The following is a 22,131-nucleotide window of genomic DNA, read 5'->3' on the forward strand; positions in this document are numbered from 1 at the left end:
CTGGCATCCAGGAAGTGCTCAAAAGTGTCAGTTAAGAAAAATGACAGTAATATTACATATAAACACATAACCTTATAAATTGTAATTACAGTACATAAAATTGTATTCATCTAAATTTTCATTAACACAGTAATAATACAAGGTGAATAATAAAATTACCATTATGACCTCTAGTATTAATGAAGTTCTTGAGTGTATCCTTTAGAGAACTAAAGCAAAGCCATAACTAAACTTTTTTTTAGATATATATAAATGAAAGAAGAAATACCTCACCTGGCATAACTTTTAAAACTTGAACATACTCAAGAAAAGGTTTTTAAGCCTCCCACCAGCTTTCCTCTCCCCAATGGCGACGCCGTGTGGTCTCCGTTAGCAACAGTTCCTAAGAGTGTGTTCTGAGATTACAGAAAGCCCTGGTGGCGAGCACTCATTCCTTGTTTTAATCCCTTTGGTCTTACTGCTCCTTTTGCAGACACACCCACAATAATGATGCTGAAAAACACATCTTGAGCAGTTAACCAACCTCTCTCCGTTCCTAGAGGAAAAACTGAGAAACTGGACATGGGAATCCTCGCTATGTGCCAAAAAGCAGAATGCAGGTCCTAACAGTCATTCTGGTTCGCTCCTTAGCTACCCATGATTAAGCCAAGGCAGCACGTGTGGACCGGAGCCCCCGGACTCTGATGTCAGTGATGTCCCGGAACTCAGAGGAAACGTCAGCACCGCAAGGCCATCACAGGAGGCGTGATTTTGTTCCAGGCATGCGTTTATTGAAATCTGAGTAAAGGATTCCCACATGATACAGCATCTTTCCCCACCCCTTAGATTTGCTCCAACTTTAACTTTCAGTGACAGAAGATGCAAAGGGTGATACATGTCAGTGGTTATAAAAATTTATTCTCTGTAGTAAAAAAAAAAAATTCCTTTCAATGTGTCAGTGGTTTCTGAAGAACCCTCACCTCTGTAGTCAGCTAGCATGCCCATGGAAACTTGCACAGTCACAGCTAACTAGAGTACTGAGTGTCTACAGATTCATCCCCCAGCTTCCACTTTGAAAGACAAAAAGCATGGGGCAGAGAAAATAATCAAAGATGAGCCACTCAGTCCTCGGAGCCCTGCTAGATCCCCCAAGGCTCATCTCCAATAGCTCAATGCCTTCAAACATCAGATTCCAAATGTCCCACAATCTCTTTCAAATGTGTATTTTTATGGATTAGAAAATCAGCATTTCCTTGCAAGAATACACAGTTTTCACCTTGAGAACCTACATAACCGAAAACTTTGGACTGATATTTTGGAGCTGAGAGAAGGAACAGCTGTAATGTCCTCTCATGGGTTTCAAGTTTGTTTTTTGTTGCTGGTATTTTTTAAACAAAGAAGAGAAGAAATCTCCACTTTCTCTTTTGATCATCTCAGGTAGAACAATTTTTAGAAATCCTTAGGCTATCATACCCAGGGCCTTTCTTAATTTCCTTGAGAAAGAAATTAAATGGGAAACATGCAATACCAAGTTTTCAACTAGATATTCCCTTCCTCACATCATACAAACCTTCACGTCATACGACCTTCATTTAATTAATACATTAAATGACTCCGCTAGACAATCAGAGATTTCAAACATTAAAGACAATTACATCCCACATTGACAGGCACACAGGGTGGTATATTTGAAAAGCCAGGTGCATTTTTGAAAGATCGTGCCTACAGTGAGTAAATCACGTAGTCGTGGGACGTTGAAAAAGAGTTGATGAGGAAGAAGGCACAATGCGAAAGTTCAAGGGTAGACAGAACAGAACAGTTCTTTTTGACTTGGTTTGTTTCTAACGTAGGAGAGGGAAATAGGTGTATTAAAATTACTTTTCAGGTGAAGGTTTCTGTTCGTCGAAGCAGCTAACACTGGCTTCTTTCTTCCTGATCCAAGGCAGCCTTTTCTTCCATCGGCTTCTGCGGAGGTGTTTAGTCTTCCGCCATGTAGAGGTGGTACATCAGGGCCACGACCAGTGCGGAGATGGCTGGGATCACCCAGTTGGTCCACCAGCTAGAAAGGAATAGCAATGATACTTCATGGTGTTTGATGCAGGTGACACAGTCTCTGCACCTTCCAGTTACCATGGAAATCATCTCTAACCTCTCCATGAAAGACCACTCTGAGTTGCTAAAAGTGATGTGAGCTGGCATTCTGGCCAATTCCGCTATTGTTCTAGCTTTATAAGAAAACTAATGACCTCTTCCCACACCCCCCAGTTCCACTTATATCTCCTTCTATAAACGTATACAAACAGCTATGAATCACTCCCCCAAAAGATGTTACGATCTAGGACTGGTGACTTACCTAAAAGACATCAACTCTGGGTTACGTATCACAAACTCACAAAGGGAATAGTCCTTACAGGTTTTATTCTAGTTTCAGACATTCATTAAGAACTTAAAACAGCACTAGGTTGAGAACCAGAAGGACAAGCTTCCCCTTTTGGGAGAGCCTTTGGCAAGTGCTATTGCCAAGGGCAAATCTGGCACCCTGAGCTGGAAGGAAAGGTAAGGGCTTTGAACCAAAGGCTGATTAAGATTGACCAGCACCACAGCTCTACCGCTTGTACTGTTTGGAAAATCTAATCCTTACACGCATGTAGCAGACTTAGCGTGTTGAGAAACCACATGTGGCCCACAGTTGTACGTAAGTTCACAAAAATGCCTAACTGACCTAGTGATCAGTCCTGAGGCAAAGAATTTTGGACCTACTATAAATAACAGATTACAGATCAAATCAGGGGCAGAGCTAGGGAGGTCTTCCATTTAGATTTGAATCTATCATTTCTTAGGAAACAGAAATTAATATATAGGTTTTAGAATCTGAATAAAGCCAGACAACATCTATGTAATACATCCATTTTTTGCCATACACTTTCCATCCATCAATCCTCTGCACACATCAACCCATTCAAAGACCATGTCAGTATAAAGATTTCAATGCAGAAGGATCACAGGTGTGATCTTCATCTCGGTGGGGTTTTAGTTTCCCTTTTGGAAGGAACAATGTGGCAGTAAAGAGTAAGGTGTGGTACTGCCTGGAGGCAAGGAAGGGACTAAAACACCAACAGCCCAGGCAATTAACTTTCACAGGGTGAAATAAAATTGGCAGAAATCTGTGGTTTTAAGGTCAGGTCCAAAAAATATATATATGGTGGAAATTATACAAGTCAATACGACAGACCTGCCAAAAATGTTCCCATAATCTTGGACTAAAATGAAGAAATCTAGTCCACAGAACAAGTGATTTGGGTCACGCCTGGATGACAGGGTTCAATTTCAGGGCCACGGAAAACTGAGCCATGCTTAGAGAGATGGAATCACTGCAGTTTAAGGAACTGACCACAATCAAATAAGGAAGGAGATAAAATGTTTGCCTGGAGATTAAAAGGTTGTGCAGCCCTCGGACTGCCCTGTGGGGAAAGGAGACTCTCAGTGAGCTGTGTGCAGGTTAGGAGGGAATGCCCTGAGCAGTCTGGGTGCTGAGTGGAGGTGACCCCTAGATGTCCACTGAGGGGAGCTCCATGAGAGCCTGAGCATCAGAGAGGCCCTGAAGTCAGGGACGGGCCTCTAGTCCAACTCTGATTCTAGGAGCCTTCTGATGACAATAATTTTAAAAGGAAACTACCACATACCTAGAATTTGAGTCAACCGTAGTAATGAGAGTTTCCTGAAACGCAAGAAAAAAAAGTGAAGTAAGTTAAGGGGAACAACTGACTGAAAAACCTGTTTTATAATAAGATCACAGTATTTCATCTACTGCATTCTTCAAAAAGATATTGAAAGGGGAAATTACATCATATACGTCTTTTCACTAAAATGCCTAATTTCACCATTTTTTTCTGAAGAATTTTAAGAATGATCTACATTTAAGTTACTTATGAACATAACCTAGAGAATTTGAAAGAAAATGTTAAAAACTAATAGGCTACAGATCCTGTAAACAACAGATATCTGAATAGTTTAATGTAGAAAAGGACAACAGATATGATTTACACACACACACACAACCCCATCATTACCTTTAAGAAGAAAGTTTAATTCTTCAAAATCATGAATGAAACGTTCAATAAAAACATTTATTTCATTCAAATCTTATATGAAGTAAAAGTGTCCCCAAATTATATTAAAAGGACATGTCAACCAAAAAGAAAAAATTAAGAACCGCCATTTAAATTGTAACACACTGGGCAACCTTTCTTTAGCTCTGACAAGACAGCTCTAGAAAGATCCTGGAGGCCTTGGGGACTGACCTCACACTGTCATCCCAGAACCTCCTGACCAGGACACCCTGTGTGTTGGGGTCTGCCACAGTTCCGGCCTGTCTACCTCCCAGCAGCTTCTGAGAGTTCTTGTCATACAGGGAAAGTGAACTGAGATGGCTCTGGAAAATGCACACTTCCCCAAACAGCCGAATGACTAAGGCCTCGTGACTCAGAAACTTTTCCAGGCTTGCAAACGTGTTAAGAAGCATTCTTTTGAAATCCACACCAGCAAAAGCATTAGGACCGCAGAGGAAGGGAGCCATAAATAAGGCGGCAGCAGCATTTCATCTCTGCAGGGTCTCAAAGTGCAGAACAAAAAACCGTTAGCAACACAAGCAGCGGTGTGCAGGTCTGCATTGAAGCGAAGCTCCACACAGCAGGCATGCTGAAGCTCCCGCCGAAGGGCGGACACCTGTTAGGGATGAGCAAGCAAAGCAGTTCAGAGACCCACCAACCTGGGAACATGGCCGTTAAGATTCCTGACACAGGGGGAGGGGGAGGAAATAAATCATTAAAAAAGAAAACTTTACATTTCTTATCTTTTTGAGCAACGTTCAATCCTTGAGACTACAACAAGTATTCACAACTACTACAAGGTGATTTTTCAAAATGTATATATCATAAGTAAAATTAACAAAGATTCTTAGAAATGGAATATGCAAAAATACTAGTTGGCTATTAGGAGAAAGACATAATCAACTCTGCAACACAACAGTTCACTGAAGGCAAAATATTATTGTCACACCAGAAAGTTAGGCCTGAAATAGTAAACAGCAGGCAAACACGCATCCGTTACTTTGTTACACGGAGCACATGCACATGCACTTGACCGAACATGCTGGCAACTGTGTGGACAGCTGGCCTGGCCTCCCTCCGCCCACTCGGCCTGAGCACTGATGCTCAAACACCACTGGTACGTCCTCACCACCAGCAGCAACAGTGAAATTGTACAGAGCTGACCTTTAAGAGATCATATGCGATTTTGATTGCTTGTTAACTGTTAGGCTCTTACCCCAGGATGCTTGAGAATAAAGCCAATTTGAATTACCAATTAGCCCATTGATGAAAAAGGAAATGGTCTTTCCTACCCAATGCTCTGAAGGGGCTAGGTTCGGCTTTCATATGTAACTAACCAATATGTCAACCACAAACAGGGAGAAAAGACCACGGTTTTTGTTACAGGCTCTGCCACCGGTTCACTCTGTGACCTTGAGTAAACAGGTGGCAGGTTAACAAGCTACCTCCCAGCAGCTTCTAAACACAGTACATATATGAAGACATGCAAAGTCCATCGAGCTTTTGCAAATCAAAGTCATCTAATTTAGCCCATTCCTCAATTGGAACTCTTTCCTAAAATACTATTGTCAGACTAATGCTTTTCATTAGTGAAGTCAAGAGCCTACATAAGCTTAAGATTAAGAGTCTGCAAACCTAAAATGGGTGCTGGCCCTGGTGCTGCAGTGTGACCTTGAACAAGGTCAAACTTGGGACAAGGTCTGAGTGTCGTAGTCTTCACCTTCTCAGGGATGCCTGAGAACCAAATAAAGTCATACATACAGCAACGCTTTGAAAACTAAAACCAAGAAAAGGCACTCCAACCTCTAATATCCTCCATGTAAGCAAAGTGGATATAGATTTGTTAATTTAAAAATGCATCATTGGAGAAAAAGCAAAAACTTCATGCACCGCAGAATTTCTGCAGTCCAAAAAGCAGCCTCAAAAAAGGTGCTAAAGCCATATGAACCAACAGCAAGGATTCTACGCAATTGTTACAGAGGCATTCAAAGTCTGAAGTCCATTTTTTATCTTCCCAAAGATAAAAACGTTGAACTTAAGCCTTCCTTGAATAGGGGAAGAGAGAATATAAATGAAACAGCATCACGCAGACTTTCACTGTACTATCTGGGTTGCCAAGGTAAAAGTGGCCCTTCATGCTCTGCTAGATTAACTGCTTGATTTTCTTGTAGATTAAATTTAGACAATGTCTTGTCAGTAACAGCTGGTAAATGAGTTCACCAGATCCTAACACGAGCCCTGTGCAGTCTTGCTGCTGTGTTCTCTCTAATAAAACCAAGAACATAAACCAAAACAGAAAAAGTATACTTTCTGTCATTTGTTTTAAGCAAACTTCCCCCACAGTCCTTTAGTTACAGGCCCAGGACTATTTTTCCCACTTGCCCTTTCAGGGACTTGGGCGGTTGTCACATTTCTTACTATGGATTTATCTTCAAGTATGAGTGAGATGACCACCTCAGAGAGAAGGGCTAGAGGACCTGGCACAAAATTAGTATCACTAGAATTATTTTCCTTTCCTAAGGAAAAATGCACCAAAAAGTTATCATTTAATTTAAATAACATTAAATTTATCCAGGATTTACTGAACATCTACTATGCCCAAGATGTGGAGATGAAGACATAGGAAGTGTCCTCAAAGGTTTAAGCATTAAGACCTCAGCTCAATCAGATTTTAAGTTCTCTGAAAATAGGGCTGAGTCAAATCTTTCACTCCAAAGGCACAGTGCGAGTTATAAAAAGGAGCTAGCTCTTCAAAAGTTATCCACTGATAATCATGATGAAAAAATTCTCTTAGGTATTGAGAGTTTATGTTGAGAACACACGACTCTCCTAATGAAACATAATGACTGGTCTATACAAATACAAAAGTGTGTTGAGCCAACCCAACAGGTTACATATTCATTTAACCTAGAAACACGCCTGTGCTGGCCTCAGTCAGGTCAGTAAGAGACCTTTGCCCTCCGGTTTTCAGGGATGAGATACAGTGGCAATAACTATGGCCACCGAGACACCAAGATGGTCACACTTACCGTGGGCTTGGTTATCTTTGGTCTGTCATCCTGCAATAAAAAACAAGACACATTACAGAATGTAAATGTCTACAAATGTGCCATTTCCAAAGTGCTCATTTTACTGCGATTTCTAAAAAATGTTATTGTTCAGTAATTATCATTTCAGGTTCATTTATCTAGGCTGCTAAACACAAAGTTTTATCCCACTGACTTGACTGCAAAAATTGTTAGCTGATTAAGTGCTGAGAGGTATTTTGATCTAGAGTTCCAAGTTTAGAACAGTATCCATGATAGTCATCCTTATATGTCGGGGAGCAGCTGAGTTATCAGATTCCTCCCTTCTATCCTCTCAAATTGCCTTTGAGATGTGTGTATGTGTGTGTACATGTGTATGTATATATGCATTATATATGTGTGTGTATGTGTATTTGCATTGTGTGTATATGTGTGTATATATGCATTGTGTATATATGTATGTGTGTATGTGTATACGCATTGTGTATATGTATGTATGTGTATATGCACTGTGTATATATGTATGTGTGTACAATTTGTGTGATATCCTCAGTGAATTCCTGCAATCTCACAACTGTAGTGTCATAATCTACTTAAACCTCTGGCTGAGTCAGTCCAAAATAAAGTGCATCTAAAACAGACCACAGGTGAATCCCATAGGCAGATGAGACAAAAATGCTGCTATCACATCCTAAAAAGCCAGCACTCTACCCTCACAAGGTTTGGAAGGGAGAGTAAGGACAGGATGGAATGTTTTTAAGGGCAGGCCCCGCTGATTACCATAAAACTGCCCCCCTTTGGTGAAGTATGAAGATGAAAGCATGTGGGTGAATAAAATCTCCAGACAAATGAAGCCTATTTTCTCCAAGTACCATTCCTACCTCCACAACCCCCACTGCCAACTCAATGGAAATGTGGAAGTGCTCTAAACGGTCCCATCTACAGGCTTCCCTGAAGAGCCTCCTCTCTCCTTTCCTTCACTCACGCACCACAAGGCGGGAGTGCCCGCTGCTCAGGACGCTGGGCAGCTCTGCTGCTTCTGTCCAAGTTTGCAGCTATTTTCCTGATAACTTCAGTGGACAGACTAGTGAAGTTGTACATGGCCATTTAAATGCCAGGGAAGGTCCTGCATTCATATCACAGCCCTGGCTTGATATAAAAGCTGAATCAGGCGAGTGTTTCCTCAAGGCCAGTCCATGAACCAGCACCAGAGGGGATGGTCCCAAAGATCTGGGGTGGAGTTTTATAGAAGGCAGAGTCTACTCATTTAATAGAGCTGATTTTTCTTAATTAAAATCATTCTTTAAGAATACAATAGTCTCAAACTAATGAAAATAGAAGGGGGACTCTTAAAAAATATTTTGGTCAAAAAAGAAAACTATAAAAAATAAAATTATACTGGGTTTATACCCTCCACTTTCTAAAATTTGCTCCTCTGTGACCCTTCAGGGTCATGGCCTCGGGGTTAGAGGATTCTGACTCTAAATGCCAATGGAAAACGAAACCAGGGAAATGCAAAGAAACTTCTAGGCAATTTGTTTCTGACAAAAATGGTGTTGTAAAATCGGGAGGAATTATTCTACTTTATTCCTTTTTAAAACTGCAAGTCTACAGATTTGGGTAATGTCAACCTATAGCCTTAAAGAGAAAGAAGTAAAGGCCCCCCAAAAGCACGTACTGGATGCAGCTCCCCGATGATATATGTTTTGGACAATTCTCTAGCATCTGTCGAGTGCCCAACATCTTCAAAGTTCTCAGTAGCATCCCCTCCGGCTTGTTCCCGTAAGACTTCTTCCCCACCAGGATGCTGTTCAAAAGATTTATAGACATAAGAATAAGTACTTTTCCAAGCAAATGAGATCAAGGAAGTGGCCAGTTTATTTAACCAAATAGGTTACTCCAGAAGTCACAGATGACAACACATGAGTATAACTCATCCATAATGTGGATGAAAACAATATACTCCTTTGTATTCAAATCCCTTCTTGAAAGTACGGTAGAACCCTTCTCTAATGGTGTTCATTTCTCCGGGTTATTCACATGGCAATAACAGCATTAGGCAGATATTTTCAATCCTTTGGCAAATGTCCTCTTTACTTTTCCATAAAGCTCTCAAAATTGCTCTTCTCAGTCTTTATCTAATCTATTTATCTTGAGTCCTGTCCCTTTGACCTCTTAGGTCTAAGTGTGAACCTACACCATAACCTTAGATGTAATTCATCTTTGAAAAGTACACTGTGTACCTGCCAAGTACAGAGAGGGGACAGCATGATGGACAGGTAAGCGAGTCCCCTGCTTTTTGCAGAACTTACTTTTTGGTCAAAAGGAAAAGTGATGCAAGCAGGTATCATAGTGACTTGCTCAAGATGCTGCCATAAGGACATGTCATTGATAGGGAGCAGAAGCAAAGAGGAAGGAGTTCAATTCTACACAGGGAAGGGGTCTAAAGAGCCATTTGTGTAATCAAAGCATTTCAGTGCTCTTAGCTGCTTTAATTGGTAAAACCTAAGGATGGTCATGATGCAGGAAGGGGAGACTGACACACGGGCCCAGTCATGGATATGGGTGAAGGCAAGGGAAGGAGTTCTCAGTCAAATAAAAAGAAAGTACTTGGTTATATCATCCTAAATCCTTTTGCAGGGGTAAAAACCTTCTTAAATTGAGCTTCATTATTACCTCAGATCAAATTCACCTGCCCTTGAGCTAAGCACCTGTAAGTATCCAATAACCAAAGAAAACAATTCTCTCTTGCACAACTGACTGTAGTCTCGTCTTAATTCCCCCCAATAATGGCAGACATAAAGGTACATAGCACTTTAGAAATGTGGACAATTATTCTGTTTTGAAACCTGTTTCTCCTCCTTTTGTGTAAACATATCTAGTGCTAAACAAATTTACTTATTTTTTTCTCTACTATTTATAAAAGTTATCCATCTACATTATAGAAAAATCGGAAAGCACAAAAAGAAAAGTCACCTAAATCACCCATAATCTTGCCATCCAGAGAAATCTGGGTATACATATGCATATATGTGAATAGTTTAAAAAAGAAAATTGTGATCACGACCTTATGCACACAGCTTTGTTAGACAAAAAGCGGATGATGATACATGGTACAGAGACAGTATGCCTAGTGGTTACTCCTCCTATGTGAACTTGGGAAAATAATGTGCTATTTGCATTATTATGTGCCATTTGCATTATTATGTACTCAACACATACCACATGTTGCTATGTGCCAGAGAGCAAATATGCCAGGCTCCACCATGAGCAGAGGGTCAGGGCTCCTGACAATTGCTTAGGGCCGCAACAGAAACTCTCCATGATTACAACTCAAGTGAAAACCAGTGCTCTGAGAAGCGTGTCAAGCTCAAAGGCTAACACGGGCCAAATAAACGAGGCATGAGGCCTGCGGGCCACGAGTTTGACATGCTTGGTGTACAGCCACCAAGAAGCTGAGTGAGGGGCAGGACCGTGTGTCTGAACTTCCCAGAGCAGGTGGGTCCAGGACCAGGGAGAAAGAGCAGGTGGAGAGGCCAGGGCGGGTGCACAAAGCTCAGGCCTCTTCGGAAATTGTCATCTTTAGCAACGAGAAGTCATTGAGAGGCTCTAAGAAGGGAAGGTGACAAAATCAGGTTCATTTAAAAATTAAAACCCTGTCTTCAGCATGGACAGCAGCTGTCAGAGCGGGAGAGGATTTGGGAGACTGCAGTGAGCTTATCTAGATGAGGGTGGCAGAGGGTGATGGGAGCCCAGGGCAGGCTGAAGGCAGTGGGAGATGAGGAGGTGGATGGTGCAGGACAGACAGGGCGCACCCCAGCAGCCCTTGTCAAGTTTCTGTCAACTGACTTATCCAAGAAGGAATGGCCAACATTAAAGCTGAAGCTGGCCAAGGACCAGATGACTCTTCTGTGTAGCAGGTCTCAGGATCGAGTCTCACCAGTATGACATTTTTGCCAGCCCTGGGGTGTTAAAGGGTAAGGAATTTGTTAGTTCTTACCTGTATAATGACAATGCAATAAAGCCTTTCGTGATGCAGATGGTTTCAGTATATTAATTTAACACAAATGAATAATTTTATGGCTTCAGTCCTCCTTTTACAATCACTAAAGGTCTGAAGTGGTCTCTTAAAATCTTTTTCAGTTACACTTTATGTAATGTGAGAAATACAGTTGTAACTGTGCTTGTGAATTTGAGGATTTATCAAAGTTACGTGTATGCCAGATACATACAAAAATGAGAGAATTGCAAATAAGGCAGAAAACAAAAAGTGGTAAATGAGTATCAATAAAGCCAAGAAAAGGAGAGGTCCTTCCAGTGGAAGGACAGGCAACAAAGGAAAGCCTGTGGACTTCACTGTATGTCTCAATACATATACCCAATGCCTGACAGATGGGAGGGCAGGTCGCCCCTTCCCCTTGATTGGTCAGTCATTCCAATTAATGGCACTCGTTGAGCCTGTGTGGGGCTCAATGATCTAAAAGGTGTATCCCCTGTTTTCTAAAAACAAAAACACACACAAAACTAAGAGTCCAAAAAGGAAGAACATATTATAAACTTGATAAATTTTTTTCACTGGGCACCAAATACCTATAATGATGAAGCAATACCGACAGTCCTTTGGACAATGCTAATAAACAGAACAAGCTCAGCTTCTCCTTTCATGTTTAATTAGCACTGCCACAGTATTTCCAGGTAAACACTGTTGAGTTACCTGCTGTGAAAAGTCCACATATTTAAAACCAATGACCAACATGTCCCTCTTCACCTGTGAAGCTGACAGAGCCGTGATCCCATCTACCCTTCCTCTTTTGAAATATACTGCAGTGGTAAGAATTTGCTTTAATAGGATAAATACTGGGTGCAGGTGGTGTTCTCCTGCTTCCTGCGGGAGAGCGAACAAGGTTATCAGGGTTGGCCTCACACTCACAGCCTCGCCTCAGAGACCATATGATAAGCTTTATTCATAACCAACAAGTTCCAAGCATCTCACTGAGAAGACGGTGCCCTATGTTTAACACTACAAAGCTCAATGGTTTATATCATTACAAAAAACATGACCCAAACCCAATGGACAATCCTCCCATGTCCTATTGAGGTCACATCTGAACTGTTCAAGTGAGGAAGGCCAGACCCCAAAGGGCTGCTGCCGGCTCCCCATCTTCTAACCTACTTCGGTATAACTAGTAGCGAGAGAGATAACACATGCAACCAATTTGTCATGCACAGGAAAAAAAAAAATATACTATAAGACTAAAATAGCACCAGATGCTTCACCAGAGCAAACCAGCACAAACAGATCAGGGTCAGATACAGAGAAAACACAATTGATGGAGCATGGTCTTGGGTTACATTACTTCTGTATGAAAAGACCAAGATTTATAGTCAACACAATGTGAGTGGTGCCTCAAATCCTGTTTTGAATGAGGCCAAAAAGAAATAATAAAGTAATAACTGCATTACTAGAGATTGCACCATATCCAAGATTTATTAAATTACAGGAAAATTCTATTTCATATTTAATGGTGTACACTAAAAATGATCTCTAAAAACTGGCAAGATAAAAGAAACTTAGATACTACTCCTGATGCAGATGATTTCAACAAATTCTTGATATATAGGCAATAATCTTAAGGAGACAGAAAATGTGAATAAAATCAGTCATTCTGCACTCAAATACGCAGTCTGCAACTACATTAATTCAGAAACTGATTACTGAGTTAAAACACTCTCCTGGTCCATTCTTCATTGCTCCTGTTTATTTCTACAGCCATTTTACAGTTCCTTAGATTCTCTACTCAAAATATGAAGATGAGTTTAAATTATAATTTTGGCATCACCTTTGCTAGTTATGTTCCCCTTTGATACAAAAGAGGTGAGCAAAGTTTTCCACCCCAAAATATGCCTCTTTGGGATATTGATCATTTTACACTGGTTAATTGTAAGCAACAGCAGATGTGGGAGAAACTCTGAAAAGCAAGTAGAAGTTACAGCTGTGAAACGATTTTTACATTTTTAAGGGAAGCCTCCATCTGTAAGGGTGTCTCCCTCACCGTACCAGGCCTGCTGTTCACCGTCAGTGCAGAACGCAGGTCTTACATCTACATAATAATCTTACCCTTGTCTACTGTGCTCTTCCTTGTCACCTCCCACAACTGACTCTCCACCTCCAACACCTTCTCTATCTTTAGGTGAAAGTGGTATTTAAGGTGCTGGCTTCCATCATTTTGGTGAGTTACTGCTCCTGGGTTTCTTATCATATGTACAGAAGGCATACATGTTATTAAACTTGAATTTGCCTTCTTTCTGCTAAAGTCTCATGTGAATTTGATTATCAGAGCAGTCAGAAGGACCTTGAGATGGAAGGAGTTATTTTTCTGCCCCAACAGTTTCATAAGTGAGATAGTCTTAGGCTTGATACAGAATACTATTTTTACTTAGTCTTTGACCTTAACTCCTAGAATCCCTAGATTTTAGTGGCTTTGAAAAAAAAAAAAGTGATAAAATTTCAAAGCCAAGTGTTGGAAGATCTTGTTTACATGGCAAGAAAGCCTTGCATGCTTGTAAATAGAGCTGCGGGGGAGGGGGGAACTACCCATCAAGTTCACAGCTCCAGCCATGGATGAGACAGGTCTTCCTCTCTCCAACCCTCATGGTTAGAAACATCGATGAGAGAGAAACATCGATCAGCTGCCTCCTGCACACCCCCTACTGGGAATGTGCCCGCAACTAAGGTACATGCCCTTGGCCGGAATCGAACCTGGGACCCTTCAGTCCGCAGGCCAAAGCTCTGTCCACTGAGCCGAACCAGTTAGGGCCGACCCTCATGGTTCTTAACCACCTCTACATCTGCTAGAATATTCATCCTCAAATACCATTCTGACCACTTCAGGTGCCTACTCAAAAATCTACAGTGGTGAATTTCTGCAGGCAAATAAAAGTCCTCCTGAATTCCTCACAAAGAGCTTCAACATCTACATAGTCCAGGGGGTACCCAGGTGCAAAACCACATCAGCAGGGGCAAAGCTGCTCTTTGCTCTGTCAGCTTCTCCCTCCCCAAACAGTTAAACTTCTAGCTGAGAAATAGCTACTTACTAGTATAATAGAGATTTTCCCCCCAGACTCCCTTGCAACTGGGTATGCCATGTGATTAAATCCCAGTTAATGGAATATAGGTGTAAATGTCAGGAGAACCTTCTAGAAGCCTTCCCTTCTAGAGTGGTGTGCCCCCTTTACACCATTTCTCTTCACCCCTTTCTTCATTCTGCTGTCTGGAGTGCAGAGGCTGCCTCTGAACTTGGGATGAGAGCCAGACCCTAGAAATGGTCAGGAAGTGGGCTAGAAGTGTGGCCCTGAGGACTTGACGGAGCACAGCCGGCACACCACACCTGGAAAGCTTGTTCTTCACGGCAGGTGAACAGACTTCTATCTTGTTTAAGCACAGTTGTTTGTGGTTCTTCTGAGCTTAATTCTAATTACTACATTCATCATTTGTCAAGAAATACCATGTGCCAGACAGAAGCACATAAAAGATGCAAGTGTTGAGAAACTTAAAAAGACAAATTAGGACAATGGTCTTCACATACATTAAACAACTGGAGAAATATTAAGGGACCATCTTAACATATCCAATATTTAATAATTGGGTTATCTTCATAGATATCTTTAAAAATAGTCTGGGCCCTTTGGGTTAGAATTTGGATGAACAGAGTAGATATAGATGAGAAACCTCAAGAGGAATCCGAGCAGGGATGAGGCTGAAGGGCCGAAATGTGCTCGTGAGCTGGGTGAGTGAAGAGGTACGTCTGAATAAAGCAAAATACGTGAGGCTGTGCCGGGGCTCATTTTGTGAGCCAACTTGACTGTCCAGGGGATGCTCAGACTGTTATTTCCAGGTGTGTCTGGGAGGTTATTTCCAGATGAGATTAGCATTTGCATCGGAAGACTTAGTAAAGGAGGTGACCTCCTCTTCAGGTGGGCTTCCTCAAATCCAGGAGAGCTTGAATAGAACAAAAGGCAAGGTGGAGGAAGGGAGAATCTGTCCCTCTTTTCCTGCCTTATTGATAGGGCTGGGACATGCCATCTCACCTTCTTCTGCCCTTGAACTGGGTTTTGCCCCATTGGCTCCCCTGGCTCTCAGCCTACAGACTTGAACTGAGTGGCCCACCAGCTCTCCCGGGTCTCCAGCTTGCAGATGGCACAACCTGGGACTTCTTGAGCTTCCTCATAATAAATCCCTTACACTCTATGGATCGTCTGTGTGTCCTGTCCTGTCTTCTGTTTCTCTGGAGGACCCTGACTAACACAGCTGGATGGTTAGAATGAACCAAATGAGGGAGGGCCGTGAGTGCCTGTGGGAAAGGGCGGACAATAATGAGTTCTTGAACAGCAGCGTGACTCAAACATTACAGGATCACTGTTGGAACAGCCAGTCTCCAAGTGCAGACAGGCATCTGACCAGTGGGGGCAGCACAGGGCCTCTTCATCCCCACCCCCTCCCCCAGGCACAGGCTGCAGCCTTACAAAGTTCAACCGCCTCCACCTCCTCTGTGGGCCAGCAACAAAAGCATGACACTCAGCTGGAGATCTTGCTCAAAAGGGCAGGCCTGAGGCAGGCCGAAGGTTAAAATCCCAGAAGTTGAGAGTTTAAAAGAACCTCAGAGACTCAACATTCTTAAAGTCACAGATGGAGAAAGCAGGACCCAGAGCAAATAAGCCCAACGTCACGCTGACAGTTCATGAAGGAAACAGGCCCAGAACCCAGTTTCTGGTCTCATTCGGCCTCTCCCTCTTTTTTGAACATGCATATTAAATGACTATTTTTATGCTTCTGAACAAAGTGACTTTAATAGGATGCCTTAGGGGGGAAAAAAAGTTTCTTCTTACATTTCCCTTTTGGAAATTTAGAGGGAAATCTGTCTCGCTTCTTCTAGACCCCAAGAAACTTTGTGCTGCCTTCCTGAGCCTTAATCACTAAGATTCAAAGGTGTCTCTCTCCCTCCCCCCCCCTCTCTTTCTTTCTTTCTTTCTCTCTCTCTCTCTCTCTCTCTCTCTCTCTCTCTCTCTCTCTCTCTCTCTCTCTTCTAGTTCAGGGAACTACCTGGCTACCAGGTTGTCTCTGAAAAACTCAGAAGGGTGTGCAGATGTCCACTCGGTGTCACCATGTGCTCTAAATCCATCCCCCCACCCCCAGAGCTCGTTTAAACTAAGCAAAAACAAATGACAATAAAAACCTTTCCACTTAGCTGTACTGTTATACAGACCCAAAGTCCACCAACTCTGGAGTACCTTTCAATCCAAACACTTAGCCCTGCCAAAATAGGTGTGGTAAACAATGACTCGGCAGAATAATGTGTGCACAGAGATTATCTGCAGTAATGAAGCCAAAGATGAGAACAACTCAAGGGAGTGTGGAAAGTGAACGATTTAAAAAGATTAGGAACAAAATAAGTTGCCTAACCAAATGTTTTCTATCATTTCTAGATGCTGTTTTTCCGAGGAGGCAAAGAATGAAGGGCCTCGAAGCTGGCTGGGTTCTCCAGACTTGCACACAGCCCCCCCACATGGACTCCATGGAGGGGCACCTCTGGATGGCACTGCCTGGGGCTGTGCATGCCCCTCGAGCTGAATCCTCAAAGCTCAGGACCAGGCTGGGGAGCATCAGCTCCCTGTCTCACTTTGAAGATTATGGGATGAAACTTACAAGGCCCATCTGTGCGTTCGCCCAGCTGGAAACATCTGCAAAGTCCCCTGGCCAGCTGGGTTGTTACCTCAATGGGGAAGCCACGGCCCTGGCCTTAGAGGTTACAGTCCAGGGGAGAGACAGGCAGGCAGACAAGTAGCAGCTACACACAGCAGCCCCAGGTACAGGAGCCAGCACAGCAGGTGAAGGGATCCACTCGCCCTGGAGCAGGAGGCTGAGAGGGGGTCAGGGAGAGGCTCAGGTGGGAAAGGTTCAGGAGATGTTCGCCAGGTGAGCGGGTGGGGACGTTGTAGCAAAGGAAAGGACATTGCAAAGACCCAGAGGCGGTAACACAGTGGCACCCTGGAGAACTGCAGGTGCTGTGCGTAACCACTTCACAGGGATAAAAATGCATGATGAAGTCCAACTGGAACTTGGAGCAAACACCATGAGTGTGGAGGGTCTGTGGGAGGAGCTGGGCTTACGAAGGTCTCATACTCCACCAATCACAAGAACCCTACAGGCCGAACAATATTTATAGTAAAGCTCTGTGGTCCTAACTTCCTTTCCCTTAACCTCCTTCTCCCACCTGGCACGCAGGCCAGAGTGTGCACTCGGCTGCCTTGTCTGCGTGCTCTGGGTTGCACCCCTTTCTTTTTCCCAAATAAACCCTTCTTGATGACAAAACACCTAGTCGATATTATTTTTCAGTCGACAACTATTGGTTAGTTTTTTTTCACTCTTTGTTACTGGATTAGGGGGAGGCAATTAGAAAGGAGAATTAAGCACATATCACCTCCCAACTACTTTATAAATCACACTTTCCCATATCACTTATCTAAAGTTACATGAAACCCCTCGTTAGTCACATATTGGCCCAACCTCACGGCAAGCACTTTCCCCTTTGTGACGCCTGCCTGACCCCTCATGGGCTCCCACTTTCCTACACTTCTCCGGTTCCCATGTCATGCTCTAGAACAGCGGTTCTCAACCTGTGGGTCGCGACCCCTTTGGTTGAGACCCCTTTCACAGGGGTCGCCTAAGACCATCGGAAGACACATATATAATTACATATTGTTTTTGTGATTAATCACCATGCTTTAATTATGTTCAATTTGTAACAATGAAATTGGGGGTCACCACAACATGAGGAACTGTATTAAAGGGTCACGGCATTAGGAAGGTTGAGAACCACTGCTCTAGAAGGAGTGATGGATTGTTCTCCAGTAGGCATAGCTTCTGTGTCCAGGCAGCCCCGTGCTATGGGAAAAGCACAGGCTGGAAGGGACAGGACCAGGAGCTCAAGGTGCAGCTCTGCCATGTCTTCACAGAGACCCAGGAAGGTACTGATCTGAGTGTCCATTTCCCCAGCATCAACTATCTCCCTCCCCCTAAACTGCACAGAAGAGTAAAGGATATAATTAGAATGCCTGGCATATAATAGCCATTTGAGTAATATCGAGTTCCCTTTTGTCCCTACCCCCACCTGATATTGCCACAAAGAACCTGTACAGACCTGGTACAGTTCCTGACCCGAAATGCTGAAGGCTACATCCAGCACCACACCCTTCTTCCCACCCCACCCACCTTCCTCTTCAAGTGCTTTCTATGGATTAAATCAACTGGCCTGGTTCTACTGAGGCACAGAACCAAATGACGAGAGTCAATAGAAACAGGTATCATAAGGACAATGACATTTTCTACTGGGGGTCATCTTTAGAGGCCATTAAGATGAGGACAGAGAGATAATGCAGCTGTGAGCTGGAGAGCTGGCAGTTCTGCAGAATGCTATTACAATTCTCTCTCCTTGAAAAAGAGAAGCAAAATTCTTGGTTATTTTTAGAAAAGGTCACATCATAATAACACAAGTATGTGCCAGTTGTGTGGGAAACAGGGAGGAAAAGGGAAATAAGATGGTAACAGAGGACAGGTTGCTTTGTGTTCCTCCACTGGACTGTCCCCTCCCAGCTTAAGGGATGTTTACTGAGCAGCTACTATGTGTCAGGACACGGGGCAGTGAAGGAAGACGTTCGCAGCCAGCAAACAAGAAACATGCAGACATCGCCTGAAGTGCTAGCAGAGAAATGAAATAGGACAATGATGTAACAGAAAATTCCCCTTTCTGGGAAGCGACATTGAGCTGTGGCCTGAAGGGGATAGTGACCAAGGGAATGTACACCAGGCAGAGGGAAGGAGCTAAGCAGAGAAATGATAAGTTGTTTCCACCAGATAAAGCTGTTTTGATTTCCTTCCAGGAATTACATTCTTTAATGTCATAATAACATGTCACTCATCATGAAGACTTGAGCGATGGAAGCAGTGGGATCCTGAAGGCTCTGTCAGGACACGTGCTCTGACATGGGAGAGAATCCTTGACATGTACGGCAGGGACTCGAAGACAGAGGGCAGCGTGAGGAAGCTCAGAGGACAGACTTCCTGCAGGGCCCAGAGGCGACACTGAAGTGGAATGGGGGCACTGGCAGACAAGGAGAGGGAGAGAGAGAGAGAGAGAGAGAGAGAGAGATACCCACAGAGGACAAGGACCCACAACCAGCCAGGTGGGAGAGAATCCTTGACATGTACGGCAGGGACTCAAAGACAGAGGGCAGTGTGAGGAAGCTCAGAGGACAGACTTCCTGCAGGGCCCAGAGGCGACACTGAAGTGGAATGGGGGCACTGGCAGACAAGGAGAGGGAGAGAGAGAGAGAGAGAGAGAGAGAGAGATACCCACAGAGGACAAGGACCCACAACCAGCCAGGGGGTGGGCAGGGGTGGGCCAGCACTAGCTGAGCCCACAGACGGGCGGACTTCACCAGAGCAGGAGCCTCATCAGACTTCCACTCAGAGTGGCCTGTGCGAGCCAGTGATGTAACAGGCCTCCTGAAAGCATGGGCCCTGCTCACACACGCCCATCATGCATGCAAACAAGCTCTTTCTTAAACAGCACAACACTGACTCTCAGCACCACCCAGGTACCCTGTGTTAGGAACCTCCGGAGGCCTTGCAGACCCCCACGTCTTTCTTTCCTTCTAGACCCCCCTGTGAAGAGCTGCCACTGCTCTTTCCTGCCCTGTGTTAGGAACCTCCGGAGGTCTTGCAGACCCCCAGGTCTTTCTTTCCTAGACCCCCCTGTGAAGAGCTGCCACTGCTCTTTCCTTCACCTTCTAGAAGGCAACACGGGAAATGACAGCAGGTGGGAAGAAAGGCATCATTGGCCCCCTCTTTACCTTCCAAGGATTCTCTTTATGTTCAGATCTTTCCATTCACAACTTCCCTTTGCTTTCTTCCTGGTTCCTACAGAGAACTCTGGATACGGGGAGAAAAATCTCAAAGCAAATGATGGCAACTATGTACAGGTAGGGTGGCTTTTTTCTTTGACAGTTTTGCTAGCGGTCCTCAAAAATGCCTGCGGTCTCACGCCCGTGTCACAGTCAGCAGAGGAACTCGGACTGGGGAGTCCCACGTCCTGGATTGAAAACCTGGCTTTCAATCCTTACCCACTGTGTCATTTGAGCAATTAACGGAGGCTCCTAAGCCACATTTTTCTTACCTAAAAAGGGCACCAGCACCACCACTACCCACCTGAGAGGCCTGTTTTCAGAATTAACAGTACAAATGCAAAGGGGGTTTTATGCGTTTTGGCACACCATCTAGCACACACGGAATGGCCATCAATGCTCAGTGAGTGTCCACTGCTATCACAAGTAGTATTAGCCCACCGGGGATTTCTACTAGGGAGGGAGTGTGAATGACAGTTATTAATACTTTCTGCAGAATGTGGGAGGCGGAGGAGTAGGCTGGATATATTTTGTGTCCTGGCCCGTTTTTGTTCAGCTCTGCCACTGAGAAAACAGCAGGCGTGGAAAGACACAGGTAGAAACAGGCACATCCAGGCCGTCGCTGCAGAAGAGACAGAGGCTGCCCGCCCTGCGGGAAAACCGCCAGACACAGAAAACCGCTGACGGGGCCTAGAGGAGGTAAACACCGCCCACTTCCCTCCCCGCCATCAATGCTGGTTCAATGTCATTGTTCTGGACATGCCGTCCTCATGGGCAGGCCAGAGACCTAATTCTGGGGATGGAAGAACGTGACTTTTTGCCATCATCCCTGAGACGTCAGCTCTCATTAACCAAAGGTCGCTTACCACAAGGCTGCACAGGCCAAATTCTACTGACCTGGCCTTGAACTGACTTCTCCCACCCACGTCTTCAACTCACTTTCCTGTTCCATGTGGAACTTGATAAAAGACACAGGGAGCCAGTTAATAAATACACTTAACAAGATGTTTCCAAGAAAACAAGTTCAAAGGTAATAGGGGGGGAAAGCACACACTAAGATTTGGAGAACACCTCTGAGCCACTGCTGTTTAAATCCCCCCTTGAGTCAGCTACCTCTGGCCACTGTCCTGAGCACTTGGACACGGACTGCTGCTGACAACTGTGGCTCATGTTAGCTTAATAAGGCATTATTCGCTGTAGTTGCACTTTTAAGAGAATTTACATGTTAAAGGGGCTGAAAAAAATGTTTCCATGCATTTCCCCTTCTGACAAAAATACACACCCAAATAATTCAGGAGAGGAGGTGGGAAATCAACCAAGCCTCTCAGGTGTTACAGGTATTAGAGAACTAAACCTGGGAGGACAGACCTGGCTACTTTGTGGGCCTTGTGGTCACTGGTGTGACCGACGTGGGATATAATTATAACACTTAATTTATAAGTAAACTTTAACTTATAGGTGTACCGGTTAATAATGCAGGTTTCTTTCAATAGAAGGAGTTACACGTATGTTGATATATATATGTGATTTGATATGTATGTTATTTTGTTGTGTTGACAACAAGCTTCAAAACTTCCTATGTCAAATTTTCTGGAGGTGTTAACATCACAGATATTTTTACAGTTAAAAATGTCAAATTTCATGCCAAAAAAAAAGAGCATTTGCGGGAAGTTTTAATTCATTACTTTATTTTGAAGAAAAGTGCTGCTGAAAGTTATCATATACTTCGGGAAGTTTATGGTGAACATGCTCCATCTCAAGATACGTGTGAACGCTGGTTTAAACGCTTTAAAAGTGATGATTTTGATATGAAAGACAAAGAGCATCCAGGTGAACAGAAAAAGTTTGAAGACCAACAATTACAAGCATTATTGGATGAAGATGCGTGTCAAACTCAAAAACAACTTGCAGAAAGATTAAATGCTCAGCAAACAATTACCAATCGTTTACAAGCAATGGGAAAGATTTTAAAGGAAGGAAAATGGGTGCCACACCAACTGAACGAAAGACAAATGGAAAACCGAAAAGTCATCAGTAAAATGTTGCTTCAACGGCAC

The 22,131-nt window shown here is 43.5% G+C and overlaps 1 protein-coding gene across 2 annotated transcripts in view; it reads right to left on the minus strand.

Moving 5' to 3' along the window:
- Window positions 1-748: 748 nt before the first annotated feature.
- LOC102241512 (cytochrome b5) overlaps window positions 749-22,131 on the minus strand; it is a 29,161-nt gene continuing 7,778 nt past the window's right edge. The window contains exons 2-6 of one of the 2 annotated variants that reach the window (XR_001361153.1): window positions 8,793-8,921; window positions 7,118-7,147; window positions 4,748-4,771; window positions 3,663-3,697; window positions 1,993-2,038 (exon numbers count right to left, since the gene is read on the minus strand). Coding sequence is in view for 1 of the 2 variants with exons in the window: in XM_005861569.2 (XP_005861631.1) it covers window positions 1,957-2,038; window positions 3,663-3,697; window positions 7,118-7,147; window positions 8,793-8,921 (276 nt within the window). In the remaining variant the exon portion in view is untranslated. Of the gene's footprint in view, window positions 2,039-3,662; window positions 3,698-4,747; window positions 4,772-7,117; window positions 7,148-8,792; window positions 8,922-22,131 lie in introns of both variants that reach the window. The other variant, XM_005861569.2, reaches the window with a different exon arrangement.

The sequence above is a fragment of the Myotis brandtii genome, unplaced genomic scaffold (genome assembly GCF_000412655.1).
Source record: "Myotis brandtii unplaced genomic scaffold, ASM41265v1 scaffold154, whole genome shotgun sequence".
Classification (NCBI taxonomy): Eukaryota; Metazoa; Chordata; class Mammalia; order Chiroptera; family Vespertilionidae; genus Myotis; species Myotis brandtii.